The 26,052-nt window shown below is 45.9% G+C and overlaps 1 protein-coding gene across 1 annotated transcript in view; it reads right to left on the reverse strand.

Moving 5' to 3' along the window:
• Window positions 1-26,052, reverse strand: part of LOC134502505 (beta-galactosidase-1-like protein 2) — a 49,734-nt gene extending 23,682 nt beyond the window's left edge. Inside the window, exons 1-7 of the mRNA XM_063310873.1 lie at window positions 25,949-26,052; window positions 12,877-13,074; window positions 11,905-11,973; window positions 10,207-10,302; window positions 7,200-7,308; window positions 6,598-6,690; window positions 4,406-4,487 (exon numbers count right to left, since the gene is read on the reverse strand). Coding sequence (XP_063166943.1) covers window positions 4,406-4,487; window positions 6,598-6,690; window positions 7,200-7,308; window positions 10,207-10,302; window positions 11,905-11,973; window positions 12,877-13,074; window positions 25,949-26,031 — 730 coding nt within the window. The 5' untranslated portion in view covers window positions 26,032-26,052. The remainder of the gene's footprint in view (window positions 1-4,405; window positions 4,488-6,597; window positions 6,691-7,199; window positions 7,309-10,206; window positions 10,303-11,904; window positions 11,974-12,876; window positions 13,075-25,948) is intronic.

Below are 26,052 nucleotides of genomic sequence, written 5' to 3' on the forward strand. Positions count from 1 at the left end.
AAAAATGTCAACCAGGCTACAATAAGAGTCAATTCAGAAGGCAGCTCTCAGCCTTGGCTTGATGCCTCCGCTGAGGGATCCTTTATACCTGCATCAAGGCACACTTTGACAAAAACTATCACAGAGTATTTCCAAGAAAGCCCCATCTTTGATGCAACCAGGAACAATGGATTCACATGTTCAAGCCGTCCCTCCATGACATACTTGTCATGGAACAGACACAGGGAGCAACTCAGAGAAACTTCCCGCTAGAGATGTGGCTGAGAGATCCCATTTGAGTCCTCATTGGTTTTCTCCCAGCTGGAAGAAAACAGGGCTATAAATCAAGGTTGAAGATTATACAGAGGCCCTCCCAGTTGGATTTGTACTGCACGGGATTAGATGGTCCCTCTCATAATTGAATTGTAAACTGCCCAGAGTTGCTTGGTGCGATGGGCGGTGAAGAAACGCGAGAAACAAACAAACAAATAAATAAAATAAAGCAGATCCAACAGTCAATTCCCAGACTGATGCGGATTCAGGATGCAGTTATATAAACCATCATCTGCAAGCTCCTTCATTAGCAAGGAAGAGACCCTCCAATTCAACAGCTCATGGAAAGGCAGTAGAAAAAAAAAACACCTTAAAGTACTTTGGGTTATATTGACTGTAGATAGGAAATTCTGTAGTTGCCAGAATTCTTCTAACCCCATCCCGATCTTCATAATGGGTCTTGCTAAAGAGACTGTGAGAATCCTACTTGGGAAATACATTATTTTTGGTTTTAGGCAGATGCAGACAGCAGGATTCATTCCGAACAACACTAGTGCAGCACAGAAGCACTACTTTTAATCGGCCAGAAGGACTAGAAGCTTAGTTCCTTCCAAAAGGAAGACCTGATGCACCACGGATATAAAAGCCAGGATTCAGAAATCCTCCTGGACTCTCAAAGGTTAATTGGACAAGCAGCAGAGGGAGAACTGCACCCAAACCGGCCAAGATGGCATTTTCTCCTTGTGAGCAACAGCCAGCAGCCAAACACCCTCCCTTCTTTCCTTTTCCAAGCCTGCCTTTTATTCACTCTTTGTGCATTCTCACAGCCACCTTGCCTCTTCTGCGGTTGTCATCGCATCACTCAGGGCCCTAGTTATTCCACATTCCTGATTACTTGACATGTTGACTCTAATGAGCAGATTGTTGTGACATCTGAAGCAGGAGCTGGGATCAAGGCGTTCTCATCATACAAGTCCGCCAGAACAGACAACTCCCAGCAAGAGGATGAGCGAGCGAGCGAGCGCTTGCAGGCAGTAAACACATTCATGCAGAAGCACAGAACAAGGCTCAAATGCTCCCCCGCCTCCATTGTCCCTATCACTAGAAGGGAGAGCGCGACTCCACATGGTCATAGCAGGGAATGGCTGCAGCTTACAGGAGGAGGAGAAGAAACATCCAAAGGCAATGGCCCAGGTGGCCAGCCTTCTCCAGGGACAGATGGTGTCCTCCATGCTTGCATTTCAAAAGGGCAAATGCAACTGGAAGCATTTATGAATGCTTGAGTTTTATTAATGCAGGAATTGCAGGCGGTTCTGCTTTCCTTCAAGCAAGTAGAAGCTCAACACTGGATTGTGCAAAAGATTAATTTGAGGAAATTATATGTTCTGTACTAAGCCTTTGGAAAGAGGCTCAGGTAGGATGCTGCGATTTGGCAATTTCCTTAGAAAGGAGGAGATGCTGACGCACAGATGTTCTGTGCAGCTGGTCAACACATCCATCTCAAGAACCGCCTTGTTATGGCCTACTACCTTCTAGTTTGAACTTCTGAATGTGCCCTTCTCTGTCAGTTCTGCCTGTTCACATTGAACCAAGCCCTTGTGTTTGTAAGGTCCCATTTAACAAAGCAAGGATGAACTAGAAGGGTGGAGAATAAGTGCCCTCTGTGTAAGCCAAGGGGGCTTTATTTTCAAAACCCAAAAAGACATTCTCGCCCATCACACAATATCCTGGGAAATTTTAAGGATTTCAGCTTCCCTGCTGCTTCTGCTTCTTTCGTATCCAGATCACACCTTAAGCTGCCAATATGATGCCACCTTCTTGGCTTTGTCATTGACCAAAAACAAGTCATTTTCAGTGCATGCTATTGGTAATAATCAGCAGGTCAGCAGGTGGGCTGAATTCTGTATCTCTCCACATTCACACAATGCGTTATTATCTATCAGCAACCCACACTTGAGCATATTAGTCTAACACTTAGGCACTCCTACCCTCAACCCGTTCAGAGTCCTCCAAATAACATAAAGGAGGTCAAATCCCTCAGCCATATTCTCCTCTGGGACTATTCCTTGGTCAGTGATTTTTCTCCTCCAACTTCCAATTCGGTTTTGCTCTTGCATGCCCTCAAGAGCAGGGTTCCTCAACCTTGGCAACTCCAAGCTGTGCGGACTTCAACTCCCAGAATTCCCCAGCCAGCAAAGCAAAGCTGGCTGGGGAATTCTGGGAGTTGAAGTCCGCACAGCTTGGAGTTGCCAAGGTTGAGGAACCCTGCTCAAGGGTCTTTGTTCTTGCCATGAAACTCTCCCTAGATTTTAATTGATGAGTTTGAGGCTCGTACCCATACAGAGGGCACTTCCCTGCTAAAGAATGCAGAGGTCACAGATGCTGCATGTATTCCATGAAGACATTATTCCTTTTTATTATTATTAACAGGCTCTTATTTGAAGCGTTGCAGCACACTGAAAGAACCTTTCTTCCAAAATGCTTAGCCTGTGCTGCATTTAATCCTTCCTGTTCCCAGTCTTCTAGCCTTTATCCCACCCAACTGTTATCTCAGTCTCCAGCCATGTTTCAAGCACTACCGTTAATCCTGAATCTGGACTGAACCTGCCACGGAGCTTTAACTGTAAAGTGAGCAACATGGACTATCTAAAAAGTAAATTTCTCGGCTATTTCATTTGAATCACGTAGCCCAATCATGAAATTTAATGCTGCAACAAGTGAAAACCTATAATCTCTACATGTTGGTCCTCAGCAAAAGGACTAGGGAAGTGGGGGTAGCTCTGAGCTTATGCAAAAATGTGACCTGATTGCTTGTGGAAGGCTTTTGAATTGGGGCTGAGAGCTGCAGGAACCCCCGTTTCCAACAGATAAAGATGGGCCACATCAGCCAAGGAAAGAACTGATCATATCTTCTTCGGCCATACCTACTGCTGCTTCTGACCATTTCGGCCTCTGGTTTGGCCACCGCTCTGCTACTGCAGAGGGGCAAGCTTCTAATTTTCTATCAGAGCACCGTGACACGTCATCGTTAAGATGCTCAGAATTAATCTTATCATTTTGATGAGGTTTAGTGAAGTTCTTTCTGCACATCTGATTGAGTTAGTTGCCTGAAGCATACTAATGGAATGAAAATACTTTTAATAAATCGGCAGGCAAAGACACACACATGCACCCATTCTGGAACCATATAAATTATGCACTCATCCTTCACATGCAGTCCCCATAAAGTAAAGAAAAATGGACACAGCAACGGGGTGTCAGAAACCATTGGCGGAAGCAGACAAATCTAGAACAGTCTAGCAATTCTAAGCATTATATACCCAATCTCCTCGTTAGGCTCACAAATCTGTCCTACCACCAGCAGGACTAGAGGCTTTATTTGGCAAAGCAAAACAAAACAAGACAAATTAAGTTCTTTAAATTCTAGCCAATCAACCATATTTTTAATCGAAAGTCAACCACTAGATGGGAATACAGTTCTAAAGATTTCTAGACCATCCTGTTGGGATCCTAGAGGTCTTGTGTTTACACCCTCTGGAATTTTTTCTCTGCTCTCATAAAAGCAGGTGATAAGGAAGGCTGAGCCTATTTATTTTTTCACAAGACTGCATCTTTTTTTAACGATCTGTTTTCCTCCAGAGGAGGAAGGAGAAGGAGAATGTCTTTAAAAACCAGAGATTACACAGGTCACCTAAAATGAATGCATGAGATCAATTTTGCAATTTTGTAAAAAAAAAGGCTAACAACCAATGGCCAAAGAACATGAAAGCCAGAGAGGGGCCTGGGAGAAGCAAAGCTGGGGTAAAGCTAGACAGTGGGATACAGAAAATTAGGGGCAAACAAGAGTGTAAAATAGGCAGCCCTTAAGCATCATGTGTGAAAGGTCGTATCTCAGAATATCTCTTAGGAGAGCCACAAATTCAAAAAATCCTTGAGTACAAACACTTTGACCCCTAAATAGAGAACTAACTTCAAAAGCTTTCCATTGCATACAAATGCTTTACAGCACTGCTGATTATTCACATGCTCTTACCCAAAACCCCCACACTACTCTTTTGCAAAATCGTGGCAGATATGTGGTGCACCGGCACATTTTTTTTATCTTGACCACAGCTTTGCTCCAGCCATCCCTTCCCAGAATACCACAACGTACCTCCGTGTACAAAGCCGGCGGACAGGCCATCTTTATTATCCGAGGTCACCAATAATTCCACCACCTTCCTGTTCAGCAGGGCCTGCGAAAAAGAATGATTACCACGCTGGAGTTCAGGTCTGATATCCTGGAAGAAGCCAGTGTCAGGAACAAACCAAGGCTTAAGGGGAGTTATTCTTTCAGGACCAACGGGATTCTGACCCAGATGTTACAAGGATCAAGAGATGCTGGAGCCAAGGCTACAGCAGGAAAACATCTGCTGATACTCCTGATAGTAGCCCTGGTCAATCCAGAGGCCTCATGATTCCCTGCCAAACATTCTAGAGGAGACTGGGCCTCATGCGTCCTTTTTATGTTAATTTCAGAAGCATGTACCATAAATGTATACTAGGGCTACAGATCTGGGCTGCAAAATTTCAGACAGCCCCAGGACAGCTGCAGAGACATCTCTGTATTTTGTAGTGGTCAAGATTTTTATAGCCCAACTTGAACAACTAGAAAGAAAACTTGGTAATACTAAAGGTGAGAGGATTAGTATCCCATTTAGACTTTATTGGGGAATAGGAATAACAGAGAATCATCCCGACGGTGAGAGGTGGAATTGTGGAAGGGATCACAAGCAGTATCAGTATTACACCTCCAAAATATTTTTTTCTTCTTCCCACCACTGCAGACAATTGTAACACCATGGAGGGGAAATACAAGATTGCTATGTGGCTCCTTTAACCGAATGCCTGACAAGAGTCAAACTGAAGAGAGGAGGTGACTTAGGCCAGGACCAACCCCACCAATTCTCCAGTAGCCTTTTAGAACAAGCCATCTTCGCAGGTCGGGAAGAGCCTTGCTAAAGGCCCAGGTTTGCATCAGAAGGGTGATTTGCACTTTGTATTTTGAGAATGGCCAGAAAGATCTGTAAAAAGCGTGAGCAAGGAGGAGGAGCCTTCTTTTTGGAGACAGATTCATTTGCACGCTAAGAAGCCATGATTCACAAATTGTGCAGCAGGAGAGCTGAACGTAGGCAAAGACTTGTAAATAGGATATTTAACAGAAGGGAGCTTTGGAGGCATTAAATGGACTAAGGTATCAGGTCTCTTTAAGGTTGCTGATGGAATCTATCAGGTTCTTTAGGACAGCTGGTAAAGATTGCAAGCTAGTACTGAAGGGGTTAGTGGCTGAGTAAAAGTGATGATTATTAATAGGCCATTGTATTGTTGTATTATTTCAGTTGCAGCCACGGTATCAGAGAGACCAAACAATCTTGTGGCAAAGTAGAAAATTGGCAAGTAGTTACCTTGGAGGATTGAGTGGTGGGGAAGGAGGGAGGAAAGGTCTCATACACTCCAGACTACCATTGTTTCTGAGACACTATAGTGCAAAGCAGCCAGGTAGCCCCTGGCATTTATCCCTCTGCAGCAGCAAAGCATTTCCACCCCTTAAGGGAAGAGGGTGCAGCTTGAGGAGGATTTGCCAAGCTAAAACTGATCATCTCTCAGCACCTGCCTGCCCAGGACACAGGCTGGACTTGTGCAAAGTTCTCTGCTGGATGAGATGACAGAAGGAGACATTAATCAAATTAGCCGGTCTCTGCCTGAGCTTCAGATTACTGGGGTTTACCGGGCAGCTTCAGTCTGGTTTGCAAAATAATCTACGGCAAACGAGGCTCCAAATCTTTCTGCAGGGCCAAATGTTTGTTTCATGATTTTCAAGCTGCTTGTTTTAGAAGAGCGGAGAGACCTCTTCCTTTTCACAAGAGAGCACAGGAACCTCCTTAACAAGGGATCGCTGTGTCCTAGAGACAGAAGGAACCACTGAGTCCAACCCGTTCCCAAATTAAAGCACCCCCGACAGACGGCTGTCTAACCGTCACCCGAACACATCCAGAGCAGAGGACGCCCCCATGAATTGGCTCTACTGCTCTTGGGAACTTTGGAGTTGGGCAGCCAATAAATTAATAAAATAAATAAAATATATAAAATAATAATAAAATATTTCTTCCCACCATTTAACCAGCATCTCCCTCCCTGCAATTGGCATGCATTACTCCATGTGCTGTCCAGTGGGATAAATCAGATCAGCTCTTGAATGTCTCAGCTCCCCTTCTGTGGTACTCTGTGTGCTTGTTTTGCCTCTGTGTGACCTGTAGCAGCAGGAAGTTTTTTTTAAGTTCAAAAGGGGCAGAGGGATAACTTTACCTGCTTTATGTAGGCCATGTAATTTTGGTCTTGGGCATAGGAGCCGTATTCATTCTCCACCTGCATGGCAATGATTGGTCCTCCGTTCTTGTACTGTGAGGAGAAAGAGAAGAAGAGAACATAAGCAAATGGAATGCAGGTGACAGATCCAATTACTGTATTTCGGAAGATTTATGGAGTGGAGGAGGGTGTGCAGTTTTGCCTAGTCCCTCGGCGGTTTGGTCTGAAGTTCCACTTTAGAAGCAACTTAGAAAAGGCTCTGAACCTCACCAGAACACAGAAGTGGGAAACCAAGGGTTCCCTCTGGGTCAAGAACACTTTCAGGAGGCAGAAATGTTGAAAAACACAAAATACATTCTCTGCCTTCTCCTTACCAACTAGTATTCCACTTGCAAGATGCTTAGGATATAGGGAAACAGTTGGCAGCATCCCAGGAAGGCCTAGAAACAAATAAAGCCAAGCTGGGGTGGGCGGGGTATTGGGCAGGGCAGCATCTATCTTGTTTCCGATTTTGGTGAGATAAAGATCATGTGGTTTAAAAAAAAAGAAAAGAAACTCCAGGAACAAACAAACAAACAAACAAACCGTGTAACGTTTTTTACCTGAAGATGGACCACCTCAGGCATCAGATGATCAAAGTAAGAATCTACAGCCTCAGTGAAGCCCTTATAGGTTGTCCTCAGCTGCATTTCAGGGTCCTGGAGCAACCAGCTAGGAAGGAAGATAATCAGAATAATTAAAATAGGAAAAGATAAAGAAGTCATGACTGCTGGCACTTTTTGCCTTTTTTTCCTCTCCCTCTTAAGCAGGCTTGAAATAAATGAGCTGGAGCAGACTGGCCATTTAGCTTGGTTTTAAATCACTTTTAAAAGCTTAAAGAAGTTCATTAAAATATTCATATACATCTATTTTTTCTTCTTGGACAGTTCTAACATGTGCCATACAATCATTTTTCTATCCACTTTTCCTAAGGTACGTGTTTTCTAAACTCTCCCTAATACAATACACTTTTGTGTGTACTTTTTCCCAGAGAAATGGCCAAGTGTACTTTTCGTTAATATTTATACACCTTCTGTGATTTCTGAACTTGAAAAGGGGAGGTTTTTGCCTCAGACTGCATTTGCCTTGAATACAAGTCCAAATTACATAGGTTTGCACCAAAATGCAATGCGTGTTTTTCCCCATCTCTAACCCTGTCTCAAATTGCAGGTTTAAATATCTTAAATGTTTAAAACATGCAACTGCACGGAAACTGGAGAAAACCAACTCAAGTCAGTTCACTGCAAAGAGGAGAGAGAAGATGGGGAAGGTTAAGAGAGAGGCAAAAACTCTAGCTGAGCTAAAATTCTCTAGAGAGACTAAGCCTCTGGTGGAAAAGACAAGCAGAGAAAAATAAATAGGCAGGACTGGTGAGTGTCAGAAAGTCCCCCGTGATCTAGTAACCAGGAAGCATTTTCAGGGATGACGCTGTACTCATCAAGGGTATTGCTTCAGGGCATGGCATCAACATGAGGTCCCCACAGGGAAGAAATGAAATGAGGGAAGGAGAATAAAAGAGGATGCTTGAAAGGCGCATCTGAGGAAGTCAGCAATTCATTCTGGTAAATGGGAAGGATGATGGAGGTATCTGGAGAATAAGCCGAAGTCATGTAAAATCAGCCAGCATGGGTTAAATTCCCAGTCTAACTAAGGGCTGCTTCACTGGAATTTTTCACAATGGGACAAGTCATCTATATATAGACTGTCACAGTCAAAGATCATGGCTTCCTACCTGCAGTTTACCATCAAGCTGATGTTTTTTGCACAGCTGAGTCAATCACCTATCACATGTGGAACGGGCAAAGAGGGCCTTAGGGCAGCCTCCCCCAACTTACACCTCCAGATGTTCTGGGATGCAACTGACGTCCCGATGGCAACCCAAAAGGGTGGAGGGCCCCTGGGTGGAGGAAGGCTTCCCTAGGGGTCTTTGAGCACATTCCTTCATGCAGAACTTTGTGGAGAGTCCAGAATTGGAATGCCACTCCTTGGTGTTGGAAGTGAACCCTCGCGTCCACTTCAGAGCAAACATCTGGCTTGCAGGTTGCAGGTTTAGACTTGAACTGGCACTGGCACTTCCGTGCTGCCTGTGACTGGATCCAGACAGAGTGCTCAAGGACACCTCCCTTTCTTTCTACGGGTGAGTTCCTCACCCAAGTCCCAGCCTGAGTTTGCCCCACTTGCTCTGAAAAGAAGACCAGAAATCAAGGCACTTGGGCTCAGACACTACTTTTCATGCCTAGAGTGAACCAACGTGCCTTATTTATGCTCTCTCCAGTTAGATGTCTGAATCATTCTCTTGAAAATGTTATCCGCTTTTATGTGAAATATGTGAGATGGGAGGGAGTGGATGGAAGGATGGAATAAAATGCTTTTACACTGAATAACTGAATGCAGAAGGAACAAATGTTCCTTTTATTCCTGGTGGCAAGAAAAACACTCTGACATCAGGCTAGTTCTCACTCCCGCCACCCTGCCTAAGCTTGTCTATTGTTCTCTCCTCCTTTCTTCGTTCTCCATCTCCACGGCTTTGATGACAGCGCTTCTAATTCCTGAGATAACTTGTCCTTCTCCATTCATCAGGCCACCTTCCTGTCCTGCTTACAAGTCTTAGAAATGCAGGGGTAACAATGCTGCTTGGGTGCAACTCAGGAGTGTAAAAGAGAGAATTTTAAAAGAAGGCAAGGCTTCACTGATCCACCTTCTCTAAGAATCTAAACCAAGGAATGAGGAGCTTGCATTGAACAAGATGGTTGACTTTCTTTGAGAGAGAGATAAATATTTCTGTGGGGAATTTGGCCAGGACTTCTGTCCCAAAGGAGCAGACAGTGGGTGTCAGACAGAAACTGTTTTCTGTGGAGGAGCTGTTTTCTGACTGGGGTGGAGCAGGGAGACCTTTCTTACCATCATTTCCACTGATTCCTGGGGACGGAGGGAAAGCGGGGTCAGGAAAGAAGAATCAGATTCAAAATCCTAATCCCCAGGCAGAGAGAATATCTATTAACCCAGCCAAGTTCTGTAGAACAAATAGGTTAAGCGTGACCGTTAGCTAATTTTAAGTATCTAGATGGTTGTCACAAAGAAGAGGGAGCATAAAAGTTTGCTAAGCCTGCAAAAGGTGGGGGGGGGGGGACTTGAAGGAAGAGACTGACATTGCAATACAGAATTCTAATCTGCAGGGAAATTTCCCCAACTTTTTGAACCAGGCTTCTCCAGCCTAGGAGTTGCAACTTATACTGAGGCTGCAACATCAGAAGGTATACACAGCACAAATTGCTATGCAGATGGAATACATTTCAGTTCATAAGAAATAGCCTATTACAAGGAACATTTAAAATAAAATAACATTTTATAACCACTGCAAAGTCCACTGCAAAGGAATGACTGCTGAACTTTCCCTGGACTCTTACCTTCTACTTTTCTGCGTCTGTACTTAATATGTCCCAGCATCTCCATTCTGCTTATACTCTAATTATTAGATTTATGTCCTCAGAAGTGGACATTATAAAATGAAAACCGCAGACCCAGTAAGGAGTAACATTTTATGTGGAAGTCAAAATCATTCAGACTTACCTGGGCAGGCCACCAAGGTCCCACTCAGAGCAGATATATGGTCCAGGGCGCAGAATCACCCATAGCCCAACTTCTTCTGCTGTCCTAAGAAAAGCCCTAGAGAAGCAAATGTGAAACAGCAACACCAGTGCAAGGGCAAAGCAACCTCAAATTTAGCAAAGGAAGCTGCAAAAACCAGCTTTCAGATCCCACATTGATAGTAATAAAAGCCCGAACAACAGAGAGAGAGAAAGAGAATAATGCAATATAAACTGGTCAACTAGAGCAAATTGTTTAGGTGGTTGCTTCAAAGCAACATGAGAATCTCCTGCTTGTTTTTTCCATTCCAAAGGACACCGTTCAATTTCTCTCCAACGTGGCTTTCCTTTATCCCCTCATCCTGCACAACTACCTCCTGTTGTCCAAAGACCTCTGCAGTTCGAGTGCCATTAAAAGGTCTTCTTGCATTTTGGCATATAAGCAATCCCTCTTTTCTCATCTGAGCCAGCGTTCTGTCTCCAGCAGAGGATCAGCAGATAACTTGGAAACGCTTAACCCAGTGTTTTTCAAACTTGGCAACTTTAAGATGTGTGGACTTCAACTCCCAGAACTCCCCAGCCAGCATGTCCATACATCTTTAAGTCCACATATCTTAAAGTTGCCAAGTTTGAAAAACACTGACCTAACCAAACAGGTAGGAACTGTGGCGTATGTATAGAAATGCAAGCAAGCCCAGGGGTCATTTTTATTCAGTGTTTTATTATATCACATCAGTGCAAAGAGATACAATGTTTAGAGAAGGAAAGAGCCTTCAGTATATTTGTAAAACAACTGCATTAGCTCTTAACCAAGACTCCAAGCTATTCCAGGGTCACTCAGAACCTGGGCACGGCCAGAGAAGCACCCTTTGGCCAGTGCAGTGCAAACTCCAGTTTGATGAACATTTTCAAGAAAAACTCAAGCCTTTACTGGGTCTCCAAAGATGCTAAATTGTCACTGGGTTATATACACCCTCTGCAACCATCCCCAACTGGCTAATACAAGAAATAGTATCTGGGGTAGATAAAACCTGAATCCTGAGTCGCCCCTCTCCAGTGGAGAAAATTTGGCATGTGTCATCTCCTGTTCCTGAGTCACAATTTCAGCCCCTTTCATATAATTCTAGTCAACTCCAGACAAGCCTTATTGACAGTGGATGAGGAAGAAAACACTGAGTATAAAATAAGTCTTTTTTTTTTTCAACAGAGATTGCCTGGCCAAGCTATAGAATGTAGGGATTATTAAAAGTGACCCATGAGATTTTCCTGCCAACTAAATTCTGTTGATATTGTTACACAGTTTGCAAACGTTATAGCTATCAGGGCTCAAAAACAGCTCTTTCTCTCTATCCATCAGGATCTTGTGCTGATAGACATACAGACAGATAGCTAGATTTATTTATATTCTACCTTTATTTATATATCATAAAGCAGCATACATAATGCTTCCTCCCCCTATAGCTTTTATTACAATCAGTAGCACAAAAACCTACTGTATTTCTGATTACCAACTCAAACCATCCCCCCCAATTTTTACTTCTGTAAACATCTCTTTTTCCCAGTATTGTATAAAAATGAGAAATTCAGTATATGTAAGTTTGTTATCAGAAGAAAGAAAATGTATTTTTAGGTTGCTAGATTTTTTTTTTTGAAGAAAATGTAAGACCCCCCTGATACATACTGCAGATCCAAGTTTCCACTGAAGTCAAATGTCCCCCTCACTGCCTCATGAAGATTCCATGGAACATACCTGGAAGACAAAGTGAACAAACATCCCCTAAATAAAGGACAGAGAGCTAGTTTGGTGCAGTGGTTAAAGACACCAGGCTAGAAACCAGGTGACTGTGAGTTCTAGGTGAGCTTTAGGCATGAAGCCAGCTGGATGACTTTGGACTGGTTACTCTTTCTCAGCCCTAAGACGACAACAATGGAAAATCACTTCCAAAAATGTTGCTAAGAAAACTGCAGAGACTAACTCAAAAGCTGCTAATAATAATAATAATAATAATAACAATAATAATACAATGGCCTCAGGGCCAGCGGTGGTCCTAGGCCTGATTTCACATGGTCATTTCAAAATTCCCCAGCAAGGCACCAATCTTTAGAGAGAAAAGCAGTCCTTCCTTGACATGGTAAGGGGGAAAGAGTGATGGAGTTAGATCATTTGAAAGAAGATCCACTCTACTTGATCACAAATATGTGAATCATTCCACTCTGTATCTGAATAAAGGATGGCATGCTTCGGGCATCCCTACCTTTACAGTCTCCTCTTGGTTGGTTGGTTCTGTACAACAGATGCCCTCCCTTCTTTCCTTTCCAAAATTCACCACAAGACCTGACTATTTGCAAGAGTCTGGGTCTGTGTGATGAAGCATATTGTGCACCACAGCATGAAACGGTGCCTGAATCTACATAGTTAGGCCAGAAATGGAGCTTGGTGGTAGGTTTTACGTACAAAAGGTACTGAGTCCAGCTCCTCGCATCTGCTGGGAGGGACAGGAACAACCCCTGTCGGAAATGCAAGAGAGCTGGACGAAACCGTGAGTTAGATACACTAGGGGTGGGGGGGAGCCAGCATCTCCTGTTATTCTAACGGAGTCAGCAGTTACAGTGGGACAAAGCGGAGCGAGCCAAGAGAAAGAGCAACACTTACGTTGTGAGGGTGTTCAAGCCGCACGCCTTCATCTTGAGCAAGCGGTCCCTCCAATATTCCCGGGGGACACGGAAATAGTGCACCGAGCCGCCAAGGATGCGAAATGGCTTCTCCTCCAGTAGGAACTGCGAGTCCTTGGCCTGCAAGCCCAGCACTCTGCCCCAGAATCGCATGGGAATTATACTGGTCAAATTAAACCTGAATGGGAAGGGTGGCGGGAAGACAGCAGGAGCACAGCAGAGGCAAGAAATTACCATCAGCATCTGACCCACTCGTCCACATCAACAATATGATAATTGATCAAAACTTGAAAAAATAAAAAATAAAATAAATATTAGGAAGACCATGAAGGAAGAGGAACAGACAATGAGGAGGATAGGTCTCCCATGAATAGGTAGCGATTGTTCTCACTGGTGTGGAAAATCTGCTCTTGGGCAACACTCTCCTCTGCAGGTGAGACTGTTCTTCCTTATCAAAACATTATTTTATGTAAATAAAGCACCAACATTTCTGGAAAAAAGCAAGGAAGGAGTCTTTCTCCTTGAAAAGCTGCCTCCTGGTTACAGATTTAAAAGTACTAGATCGGCCTTCCAGAACTTACCTACCATCCAAGGAATCAACCAACCTTATCTTTATTGCAATCAACCTTACCTTTATCCTCTGCTGGCTGGGGAATTCTGGGAGTTGAAGTCCACCCACCTTAAAGTGGCCAAGGTTGAGAAACTGTCCTAACAGCCAGGAAACACGCTGAGACAAGGAACTGGTCTCTAATGTTTTATTGCTAGTACTTAACAGGAATCCTAACAAACTGAAGAAGCGTGGGAAAAACCCCGACATATAAACCACAAAGGTTAAGGCGGTCCCGATCTGTGTCTCTTTGAATGGCTGCCCAATTCCTCAGTGCTATGCATGCGCTTAACAGTCTGGATGGGAGCCCCCTGCTCGCCATCCTTACTCATGACAGAAACACTGCTCAAAGAGTTTAGGATACTCTGCAGCATCTTCCCTCACAAGAACAATCCAGCAAGACAAATTCAACTGAAAGGCCGGTAACCGAGTGACCCAGATGGGAGAGGAAGAACCGAATTTAGGACTCAGTCCAAGTAGAATTTTTCATGCCCCTGACTTTTGGCTACAGTTGATGCAAGTTGTAGCCCAAACATCAGGAGATCACTGGTTGGGGAAAACTTTCCTAGAATTATTTCTTTTCCAGTGGGCAGTGTCCTTGCTGTGATTATGGGATTAACTCTCTGCAACAGAAGAATTTGCTGAGGGCTAATTAAATTCCTTCTTCACAGTTTTCACATCGTTTCTTCCTGCTCCGTTATTTACCCCTTCCCTGCTACCTTTAACCCATTTCATGGAGCAGCGCTCTAACCTCTCCCCTTCTGCCTCTCTTTTTATTCTTCCAAAGGATTTTTGTATTTGCCTTCTGCTTCTATTACTTTACCCTTACAGATTCTCCTTCAGCTTATCGGTTGCAATGCCACCTGTGTTATCCTGGATCTATTAAAACGCACACGCACACACACACCCCTTGCAGGAGGACGTCTTCAACAGAGACTTGACAACCCTGAACAAGAAAACTAGCAGACAGTGGAAAATGGGAAGTTTCTAAATGATGGGTCTCTGCAGGTGTGTGAACGCAGACACGGTTTTCAGGCATAAATGTTTAAAATGTTCCAAACAGTCTGCAGCTGAATTCTGGCAGCACCAAGCTGTGTTTTCAAACAAGAAGCAAACACAAGGAGGCATAGAGAATCCGGAATTCTGCCATGCTCTATTTCCTTAACCAACAAAACACTTTACTTCCCTCCCACCCCTTTCATGGGATAAAACCACACCAGAAGAAAAAGAGTATGATCTCTGGCATCCGCCTATTTACAGGAACTGTATAAAAATGGCCATAATCCAAAGGATTTCATACAGGCTGTCTGTGGGTTTTTATATTCTTCAAGAAGCTTGTATTATTATTATTATTATTATTATTATTACCTAAAGCCACGGCAGCAGCCATGTAAGAACACTAGGAATGGAGAATGCTAGCTTATCTATGTAACAGTGCGATGGAGACAAGTTTTAACTGGGGAGTTTGTCCATCTGATCATCAAGCTGGTGAAAACACTGCTCACCATAACTGCTAAACAGAACTTGAACTGTGTTATCGTTCCTGGAAAGGTATTTCTACCATTAATGTCTTAGTCCTCTGATATAGGAACAGCTCTCTAGGGAAGTGATGTGCAGCAGGTCCTGAGAAGGAAGTCAAAAAACAAGGAGGTGACCCTGTTAAAAGAATCCCATGTGTTGCTTCCTTGAACTTCCCAGATCCTGGGACCTCACGCTAAACAGGCTAAGCTCTACAGTAACTTGAGCAACGTCCAGATGTGTGGACTTCTGGCTCCAGAGTTTCTCGGCACTGCCCTTTCTGGCTGGGGAACTCTGGGCGTCGAAGTCCCCACATCTGGAAGTTGCCCAGGTTGGGAAACCCTGCTCTACCACAGAGGACTAAGAACAATGCATGAAGACAATTTCTAGGGGGATTCACAGGGGTTGGTAGACAAATCATAGTTTAAGGTGAGGAAGCATGGCTCATGACAGCAGAAGGTCTAGAAAAAGGTGGTTGGTAAAAAGGGATAGGTGACAGGCAAGTTTAAGGACATAAACGTTCTGATACAGCATCAAAGAAACTAGGTGTAAAAGTTGCAATGGTTGACCCCACAACCTTACCTCCATACCACATCGTAGCAATAAGTTTCTGAAAGAATATGTAGGAAATGGCAATAATACTGTAATGATTGCCTACTCTAATAGACTCAGGCTCACAAGCAGGAACTTAATGATATCTGTTTTATTAAAGAATAGTATGCAAATACAGAGAAAGCTGAGAATGAGTAAAAGCGCGCCAAATACAAACTAAAAACCCTCGGCGCAAACGTAATCCCTTCCCTTGCCTGGCCGTTGCAAACTCCCCCCCCCCCCCAGGTGCTGGTAACCGTTTCTGCTGATGTCCTGGGAAAGGAACCTTGAACACACGAGATAACCCAAACACATTCCAATCCAGCTGCTAACATATAACAATCCCATGAGATGGAATCCTCCTCCCCTCCCAGACGAAACACGCATCAGCCAAATGACATGCGAAACGTTACGATGTACCAGGAACATTGGAATGGTGAACATGACATACCGCCCCCCAAAAAGCATTAAGGAGCAGGTTTGAGAGGATAAGCTGGATGAAAGCGGCGAACTAAAAGAGGAGATTGTACATCACGGGCAGACACCCACTCAGGGTGGGGAAAGTGTTTCCACCGAATGAGGTACTGCAGGGTGCCACGAAGTCTGTGAGAATCAAGGACCTCCTTCACCTCAAAATGTTGCTGTCCGTCAATCATGATCGGAGCAGGAGGTGGGGGTTGCGGATGCCAATGATCGGAGTGGTTGACAGGCTTGAGCAAGCTGCAATGAAAAACAGGATGTAAACGCTTTAGATTGTGTGGCAAATCGAGTTTAAACGTGACAGGGTTCACAACTCCCACAATGGGAAAAGGACCAACAAACTTAGGAGCCAACTTCTTTGAGGGCTGAGAGGATTTAAGGAACTTTGTGGAAAGGTAGACCTTATCACCAACTTTAAAAGCAGGTTGAAGGGCTCGTCGCTTATCAGCATGCAGTTTATAGGCAGATTGGGCATCAGCCAACGCCTGTTGAATTACCGGCCACAAATCAGCCAGGTGAGCATCCCTATCAGAAGCGGAGGAGGGCTGTGTGGAGGGCTGAGGCAAGTCAGGAATGGGAACAAAGTCCTGGCCAAAGACAGTACGGAAAGGGGTGTGCCCCGTGCTCTGATGGACAGCGTTATTATAAGCCACCTCAGCAAAAGGCAGCAGATCAACCCAATTGTCCTGCTGATAGTTGACAAATGCCCGCAAAAATTGCTCCAGGGTCGAATTAAGAGCCTCCGTAGATCCGTCAGTCTCCGGATGCGACGCAGTGGACAACGCTTGCTTGCTGCCCACCAGCTTCAAAAATGCCCTCCAAAATTGGAAATAAACTGTGTTCCGTGGTCCGTGATCAAGCGGGAGGGGCTCCCGTGAATCCGGTAGATGTGGACTAGAAAAAGGCGGGCCAATTGCTGCGCAGATGGAATGGAAGCACATGGAATAAAATGGGCTTGCTTAGAAAAGTAGTCCTTCACCACCCAAATCACAGTCTTTCTCTGACTAGGAGGCAAATCCACAATGAAATCCACGGAAACCTCCTCCCAAGGACGGGAGGGGCTGGTCACCGGCTGAAGCAGCCATTGCGGTTTGCCCCCCTTCCATTTAGACATGGCACAGACAGGACAAGAAGCAACATAACTTTTTACATCACGTCTCAATGTGGGCCACCAGAATTGGCGGCGCACGAGGTGTAAGGTTTTGACAAACCCAAAATGACCAGCCACTTTATCATCATGAGACCTAATCAAAATTTCCCTTCGCAAACTGTCAGGGACATAGAGGCGGTTCTGCTTCCAAGCAAAGCCTCTGTCAAATGTAACATTGTCTCTATTCGCTTGCAACCAAGTGTCAGATTTCAGCTCTAGCAGAAACTGTTGTTGCAATTGAGAGGGAATTGGCGTTCTTCCCCCAGCCGGTGAAACCGACGCTGGGGGCAGCTGTGCACGAGTCTGACTGCGTGTGACAGCTTGCAACCCCAATTGGGGTGCTGTCCACACCGTACCCACAACGTCAGGTGCCTGGACCAAATCCTGGGGCAGGCGGGAAAGCGCATCAGCCAGGAAGTTTTTCGTGCCTGGAATGAACTTCAACTTAGTCAAAGCGACTGAAAAATTGAGCCCAGCGGATCTGCTTAGGACTGAGCTTACAGGGCGTGCTGAGCGCTTCCAAATTTTTATGGTCAGTCCAAACCTCAAAAGGACATTTAGCCCCCTTTAAGAGGTGGCGCCAAGCCTCCAAAGCAGCCTTGACTGCAAAAGCTTCTTTTTCGCAAACATGCCATCGCCTTTCCGTCTCGGAAAATTTCCGGGACAGATACGCACAGGGCTTCAGGTGGCCAGCAGCATCCGCTTGCAGCAAGAGCGCTCCAATTGAGAAATCGGAAGCATCCACTTGAACCACAAAGGGTCTAGTGGGATCAGGGTGTTGCAAAATGGGTTCAGCAGTGAACAGGCTTTTGAGTTTGTCGAAAGCCAACTGGCATTCAGGTGTCCAATTGAGCAATGCCCCCGGGTTCTTCACCTTGCGTGTGTCCCCCAACCCCTTCGTACGTAACAAATCAGTCAGAGGCAATGCAATTTCTGCGAACCCTTGGATGAACTGGCGGTAATAGTTGGAAAAGCCAAGAAAACTTTGGAGCTGCCTGCGGGTACGTGGGCGCTCCCACCCCAAAATAGCTTGAATCTTCGCAGGATCCATTTCAATGCCCTTGTCAGAGATCCTGTACCCCAGGTAGTCAAGCTGAGTCTGATGAAATTCACACTTAGAAAGTTTAGCATAAAGCTCAGCCTTTCTCAGTTTGCTAAGCACCTGTTTCACCAAGTGCTCATGTTCCTCCTCCGTTTCAGTATAAATTAAAACATCATCCAAATAGACCAGTACACCCTTGAACAAATGTTCATGTAACACTTCATTGATCAATTGCATGAACACCCCTTGTGCCCCCGCCAACCCAAAAGGCAAAACCTTGTACTGAAAAGAACCCAGAGGACAATTGAAAGCAGTCTTCCACTCATCCCCCTCCTGTATGCGGATATGGAAATAGGCTTCCCTCAAATCCAGCTTAGAGAAGATTTTCCCCTTAGCCAGATGTGCTAACATGTCTTTTATTATTGGCAGAGGATATTTGTTTAATATCGAGACCGCATTTAATCCGCGGTAATCTGTACAAAGTCTCAATGTCCCATCCTTCTTTGCTTGAAACAAGACGGGGGCGCCCACTGGTGAATTTGCTTGTTCATTAAAACCCCTGGCCAAGTTTTTGTCCACAAACTCCCGCAACGCCGCCAGCTCCTTTTGCGTCATGGCACAGATTTTTGGTTTGGGCAGTTGCGCGTCGGGGACCAACTCTATCGCACAGTCAGTTTTTCGATGAGGTGGAAGTTGGTCCACTTCCTTCTCACTAAACACATCCGCAAAGCTTTGGTATTGCTCCAGCAAGCCCTCCAGTGGGGTGACAGCAAAATGCGGGGTTGCTGCCGCCGCCCTCCCCACTGCAGCCTGCGGAGCGTTGTCCTCCCCAGGGGCTTGATAGAAACCATCCCCAAAAGTCAAAGTCCTGTGCACCCAATTTATATATGGGTTTTGTTGGACCAACCAAGGAATCCCCAGAATGACTAAGGGACCCCCCACAGGCGCCACTACAAACGGCAGCCCCTCACAGTGGCTGCCCATTTGCAACGCCACCATGCCCGTGGAATGGGTGTCTGGCTTCCCCCCTGCTGTAGAACCATCCAGTTGGGTAAAAATCATGGGACGTTTTAGTGGAAAGCTGGGTAACTCCAAAGCAGCCACCACGTCAGGGTGCATCAAGCAACGCGAACACCCTGAATCGATCAATGCCCAAACTTCAACGGTTCTTGTGCGGGAGTCTAGCTTCACTTTCACTGTCAGTGTAGGATAGTTGCCACTCACCAAAATATGGTCGCGCCCCTCCTCCACCACCTGCCCAGAGGCGCTCTTTAAAGCAGGTGGCTGGCGTTTCCCACCGGCTGGAGTAGATCGGGCTCCCCCTCGTCCCCGAAGTAAGGAATCTCCTCCGCTTCAGTTTCAGCCATGGCTGCCTTCATTTTCCTGGGTGAAGAGGGAGATTTCCCCGACGACTTTCCTGGACGATCATCAGTCTTTCCCTTCGGGCACGCCGCCGCTCGGTGACCTTCCTTCCCACATCAGAGGCATTGTCCTTTCGCATAGCGGCGCCCTCTCTCCTCTTCCCAGGCACGTTGACTGGTCTTTCCAGTGGGTGCAGCAGTGCGGGAACCCTTCCTGAGCCCAGCATATCTCATCACCTTCCGGTGAGCAAAAGTCTCATGGGCATGCTCAGCCTTCCCTGCCAGCTGTATCCATTCATACAGGGTATCTGGGTCGTCCCTGCCAAGCGACCACCTCAGGACCTCCGTATTCAGACCATCCTTAAAAAGTTCTATTAAGGTGGATTGGGACCAATCCTCAACTTTCCCAGCCAGAGCCTTAAATTCCAGAGCGTAATCTGCCACCGATCGTGGCCCCTGGCACAGCTCCCTCAATGTCCGTTTTGCCCTTTCTTTAGCTAACGGGTCTTCAAAGTGTAGTTTCAACACCCACAGGAATTCTTCGAACTCCTCCAGCTCAGGGGCATCCAATTGACATAACTGCACATACCAATCGGCAGCTCGCCCCTTGAGCTTAGTGGCAATGGCATTAATCTTGGCTCTTTCTGAGCGGAAACACTGTTCCCATTCATCCATATAACTCCTTGCATTGGTAAGGAAGAACGATAGCTTAGTTGGATCTCCATCAAATTTAATGGTAAAGTCCTTAACCCCCACTCCGGGCGGTCCCTTCGCCACAGCTGGTCGGTCGGGCTTCCTCTTAGCCCCTAGGGAGCTCCGCTCACGAGGAGGGGACCTTGAAATTCTCACCCTCGGCGCTCTTACTTCCTCTCTGTGCCGGGTCCTACTCCTTTCCCCCGGGGAAGGTGGGGGCAAAGAAGGGGTCGAATACCTATTACTGGACTCCTCTCTCCTCCTCTCCCGGGGACCCCAGTCCATGGACATTTTATGGAACATAAATTCTAGTGACTCCAATTTGGCCTCTACCAGTTTTATACAATCAGGGGTTTGGGAATTCTCCTTTCCCTCCTGCCTCACCACGGTTGGGGACATCAGGTATCGCTGCTTCCAAGACGTTTTGGATGTCCCTGGTAGGGATCCCTGTGTTTCATCCCAGGTGAGCAGCTCGGCTGATGACTCGCCGGTTGGTTCAGGGGCTCTTTTACCTCCAACCTCCTCTTTTCCTAGGCTGGAGCTCGACCTCTCTCGAACTTCTGAGGGCTCTCAAGGAGGGACTCTCTCCGTTCTTATCACTGTGGAGTCGGGTTCCCCCTCGCTCGATTCCTCGGTTTGGGGATTTGGTTTGCTCATCGCTAGCACTTCTCCCTCACAAAATAAATCTGGAAAGGGGCTAACGGAAAATTTTTTTGGAATCTCAGCTTTATGTAGTGATTGCCTACTCTAATAGACTCAGACTCACAAGCAGGAACTTAATGATATCTGATTTATTAAAGAATAGTATGCAAATACAGAGAAAGCTGAGAATGAGTAAAAGCGCGCCAAACACAAACTAAAAACCCTTGGCGCAAACGTAATCCCTCCCCTCACCCTGCCGTTGCAAACTCCCCCCCCCCACAGGTGCTGGTAACCATTTCTGCTGATGTCCTGGGAAAGGAACCTTGAACACACAAGATAACCCAAACACATTCCAATCCAGCTGCTAATATATAACAATCCCACGAGATGGAATCCTCCTCCCCTCCCAGACGAAACATGCATCAGCCAAATGACATGCGAAACGTTACGATGTACCAGCAACATTGGAACAGTGAACATGACAAATACCTAGAAAAGGAATCCTGAATGCAATATGGTACAGCTAAGTTCTGGAGCCAGTCTGGTGTAGTAATGAAAGCACCAGGCTAGAAACCGAGAGACTGTGAGTCCTAGTCCCGCCTTAGGCACAAAGCCAGCTGGGGGACCTTGGGGCAGCCACCCTCTCTCAGCCCTTGGAAGGAGGCAATGGCAAACCACTTCGGAAAAACCTTGCCAAGAAAACTGCAGGGCCTTGTCTAGGCAGTCTCTGAGAATCAGCCCCAACTGAATGGATTAAAAAAAAGTCCTGGATGGATGAACTAGAAGAACAATTTTCACTCAAGAGCTGTTCTCCTTTTACCCAACACTCGGCCCATTTTGAACATGTTGGGCTACTCTGGTCTGAGCTAATTTTGAGCCAGGTTGCCAACCCAACCGTTAATAATATTTGTACATGGTTTCCTATCTTTCAAGGTCTGTAGGATTCCCAGGTATTGCAAAAAGCGTTAAAAAACACTCCACCCGAACCAGAAATGTAATGTGGTAGCAGGACACAGCTTCAAAAATGGAGGCATCATAGACAGGTTAGACCCAAGATATGGAATGACTGATAGAGGTCTGTCACCTATCAAAGAACTTAATATATACATATTTATCTCTTCCACCTATAAGCACCAAGGTCATACATGCTTCCATTAGCCCAACACAGAACTGATTTACAGCATCAGCAGTGTCTTTCTTTGCCCATTACTTTTTATGATAGACAAGGAATGGCTATCTTATTTGCACTGCTTATTTAAAGTCTTTAAATCATATCCAGCTCGACATGGCATTGCTCTCTGCCATCCTCCTTTCACCTGAAGAACTGCCAGGGAAAATCTTCCCTAGGGATTGATTGATTCAGCACGGTAGAGACACACACGCATTCCTTCTCTCTCGTGCTTCCCCTAGGCATTTCAGTGTTCCCAATTTCAACTTTTCCAAATTAAATGCAACATACCCTCATGAACATTCTCACAGTCTGTCTGAAGATGCCAATTTAGAGACATCACTTTTTTTTCCAGTCATCTTTGATCTTTCTCCAAATGCAATTTGCATCACTTGCTCAGTTTAACCCAATAAGAACTTCCATTCCTTCTTTCGCGGAAGTAACCAAGCTCATGAACCAGGCTATGAAAATATAATACAACATATCCTTAACATATACTGTAAATTGACAAAGTTCATCAGGGTTTGGGTGTTTTTTACACATTAACAAATACTGCCTGGTTGTGTACATAAAAATAGCCAAACCAAACAGAAGAACACAGCACGTAAGTTTCTCCGAATGTCCATTCCGGGGAAAAGACATGGCTGCTTTAACCAGCTGAAGGTTAATGTTAAATCTGCAAACGTGTTTCAAAAGCACCTCTTTCAAATCAAATCCAAAGCACTATAATCTATTATTTTGCAGAAGTCGCTACTTCCAAAGGCCTAACACGACCTTAAGTTTTAATTAAGTCCTTAAGCTTAACGCAATACACTTTCTAATAAAAGGACTTCTCAAACACTTCTCCCCACTGACTTCAGGGCTTTGCTTGTTATCCAGCTTTAAGACAGGGACACAGCTAAGTACGGCCATGACTTTAGAAGGGCATTCTTCCTTGGAAGAGGATACATCAGCAAGCAGGAACATAAGCAAATTGGAACAAAACTAAAATAGTGCTTTCTCACACATGCAGCACTTCAATTGTCCTGATCCACATCCAGAGGTATGTGTGCATGTATCACTAGCCGAGCCAGGAACTAGGAGAAAAATCCAATTCATAAGGATGCACCACTGTGGGTAATAACAGGGCAGCAGGTGGCAAACTGCATTCTTCCAATCTGTTGGGACTCCAACTCCCATCTACCCTAGCCAGCAGGTTAGTAGCAAGGGATGATGGTAGCTGTGTTCCAAAATATTGAGAGAACAGAAGGTTCATTCTCTGCAGTTAAAATCTACCTATATTTTATAGCTTTGAAAGGGATATTCACCCATATGAATGCATTTCCCCCACTAATTATCTAATCAACTACTGGTCACTTGGTGAGAATAATTTTCACGTGCCTGTGATGAATTGAGGCTGGAAGGTAGACATGATCCCATTCTTTCATGCTAGTAAATTTTTGTGGTCCCAATAGGCCAGACTATTCTTCTGTGTTTCTTGTATTTAAAAACAACAACAACAAAGGAAGCACACAAATTGATATCTCCATGTGGAAGTCAAGGTGAAACTAATTTGACAACAAATTCAGAATTACCAGGAAGGTAATTGGTCTGCACTTCACTTGGTCTGCACTTCACTGATTGGGGAAGATACTCATTTTTAGCAGAAGATTTAATGCTACTGCCTCCCTCTATTTGGAGGGTGGCCACAGGGGAAGGAAATAATTAAAACACAATTTAAAACACACAGAGCTAATCCTAATGTATCTGCTGCTCAGCTCTAGAAAAGATCTATTAGAAGATATAGAGCTTCAAAATATCAGCAGAGAGGCAGCCACCAAAATTAGTCTTTTGTTTAGCAGCTTGCAAGCAAATGAGCAGGCTGAGTTGCTTTCTCCTTCCTTTATCAAATCAAATCAATCTTTACTATGGCTACAAACTGGCATAAGGGGGTAGTATACAGTCCTTGCAAGGAAGCACATATAAAAGATATAAAAAACACGAACATTTAAAAGGAGTTATAAAAAGCTAGAGGGTATAAAAGATACATACATGGAATATAAAAGCTATAAAAAGTGAGAAACTAGCATGAAATGTTAGCAAGCGGGAAACTATTTCTATTAAATTTCAAAGCACCCCAACATGACAAACAAGGACCACAGTGAACCTAGTTTATACTGCTGAGCCCCAAGCATAAGCCAGAAGTGATCATCCGACGAATTTAAAGCGCTGCTGCAGAGAACCTGACGACACCGTAGGTTGTAGCAGGGTTGGTGTCTGAAAGCAACAGGGTGCTGTAAAATCATCTGGCGCGCCCTGGGTATTTACACAGCAGTGTTACGATGAGACCTGCATGAATGTTGCTACAGTACAAGCACTGGAGGAGTGCATGCTGCTGTTTCTGCATGTTCAGATCCACCAGGGTCCCTCCTTTACCTCACAGCAGAAAACTGCCATGGAGTTAGCCCTGGTGAGACCGAGGCTTCCCTTCCTTTGCAACCAACACGAGAACATTTTCACTCTCAGCAGAGTGTATGAGCTTATTTGTAAAACAATACCAGGTTTATCTAAGGGAATGGCTGATGAGGCACACAGCACAGTCCATGCAACAGGGAGACACGCAGAAGTACGGAAAATGTACCGGCCAGTCATTCTTTCTCAGCCCAACCCACCTCACAGGGTTGTTGCTGTGGGGGAAACAGGAGGCAAGTGTATGAGGTATGTCCGCCGCGTTGATATATAGATATAGATAGATAAGATATAAATATAGACATATAAATAAATAAAAAAAGCAGGATGAAAATCTATTATTAATAATAACGCCACTTTAAAAGGTGCACCGTGCACCAGCTTGTCCAATTTTTCAACTGATGCAGCTGTTGCTTATTTGTGCTGTGAAACGCACCGCCCGGGCGACAGAAGGTCAACAGAACACAAATAACAAGCTCCCCGCAATTAACACATTAAGTCATTATCTGGGAAAGGCAGCTTGCATGCCTGCAAAACCGTTCCGTGGGACTGTCCCTAAAAGAGCAGGTGCGGGGCTGGGAGAGAGGGAGGCCACCCAAAATAGACAGATGTCACGCGGTGCACGCGCCCTCCCTCTCTTTCGGACTCTCTCTCGGCGCCAAGGGCTCAGTGCGCACTTTTACGCCCACCCGGCGGGGATGGGATGCAAAGGCAAACTCCGAGGCGCTTGAGAAGGAAGGAAGGAAGGAAGGAAGAAAGGAACTTTTTTGGGGGGCGGAGAAAATCTGCATTAAGGCACAGCCACGTGCGGGGGGGCGGGGTTGGAAGTTTATTTTCCGGCAAAGTTTGTGCAGGAGACGGAGGGTCCCCCTTGCAAGCAGGCGGGCTCTCCTAAGGGCGGTGGGGGTGGCGGTGGGGGTGGCGGAGTCGTCCTTCCCACGCGCTACTTTCCTGCCCTGGCCAGGTGGGCTGTGGATGATGGGCCCTGTCGAGGACACGTCGGCAAGGGAACGGCTAGGGGATTATGGGGGCAGCAGTCCCAGCACCCCTGCGGGGCACCCGGCCTAAGAGAGGAGGGTGGAGGCTGGGGATGAGGGGAGCTGCAGCCCGAGAGAGAGAACCGGGGGGCAAGAGCTTCGTGCGCGGGTGATGGAAGGGGAGCCCCGGCCGCTGGGGAAGAGGACCCCGAGGCGAGGCAGGGAGCCCGAGGCCCTCCTGGCCGGAGGAGATGGGCTTTGTAGTGGCCGGGGGAGCAGGAGGGTCCCGGGGGCGGGGCCAGAGCGCGGCCTCGGGGGCGGGGCCTCCCGGCAGAGACTCCGGGCCACGCCCCTCGCCGCGCGCGCTCGCCTCACCTGCGCATCACGACGGCCGCCAGGAGCAGCAGGAAGAGGCCCGCCAGGAGCCGGCGGCGACGGCGCCCCGCGCAGCTCCACATGGCCGCAGGACGCCCGTCCCG

The sequence above is a fragment of the Candoia aspera genome, chromosome 9 (assembly GCF_035149785.1).
Source record: "Candoia aspera isolate rCanAsp1 chromosome 9, rCanAsp1.hap2, whole genome shotgun sequence".
Lineage (NCBI taxonomy): Eukaryota > Metazoa > Chordata > Lepidosauria > Squamata > Boidae > Candoia > Candoia aspera.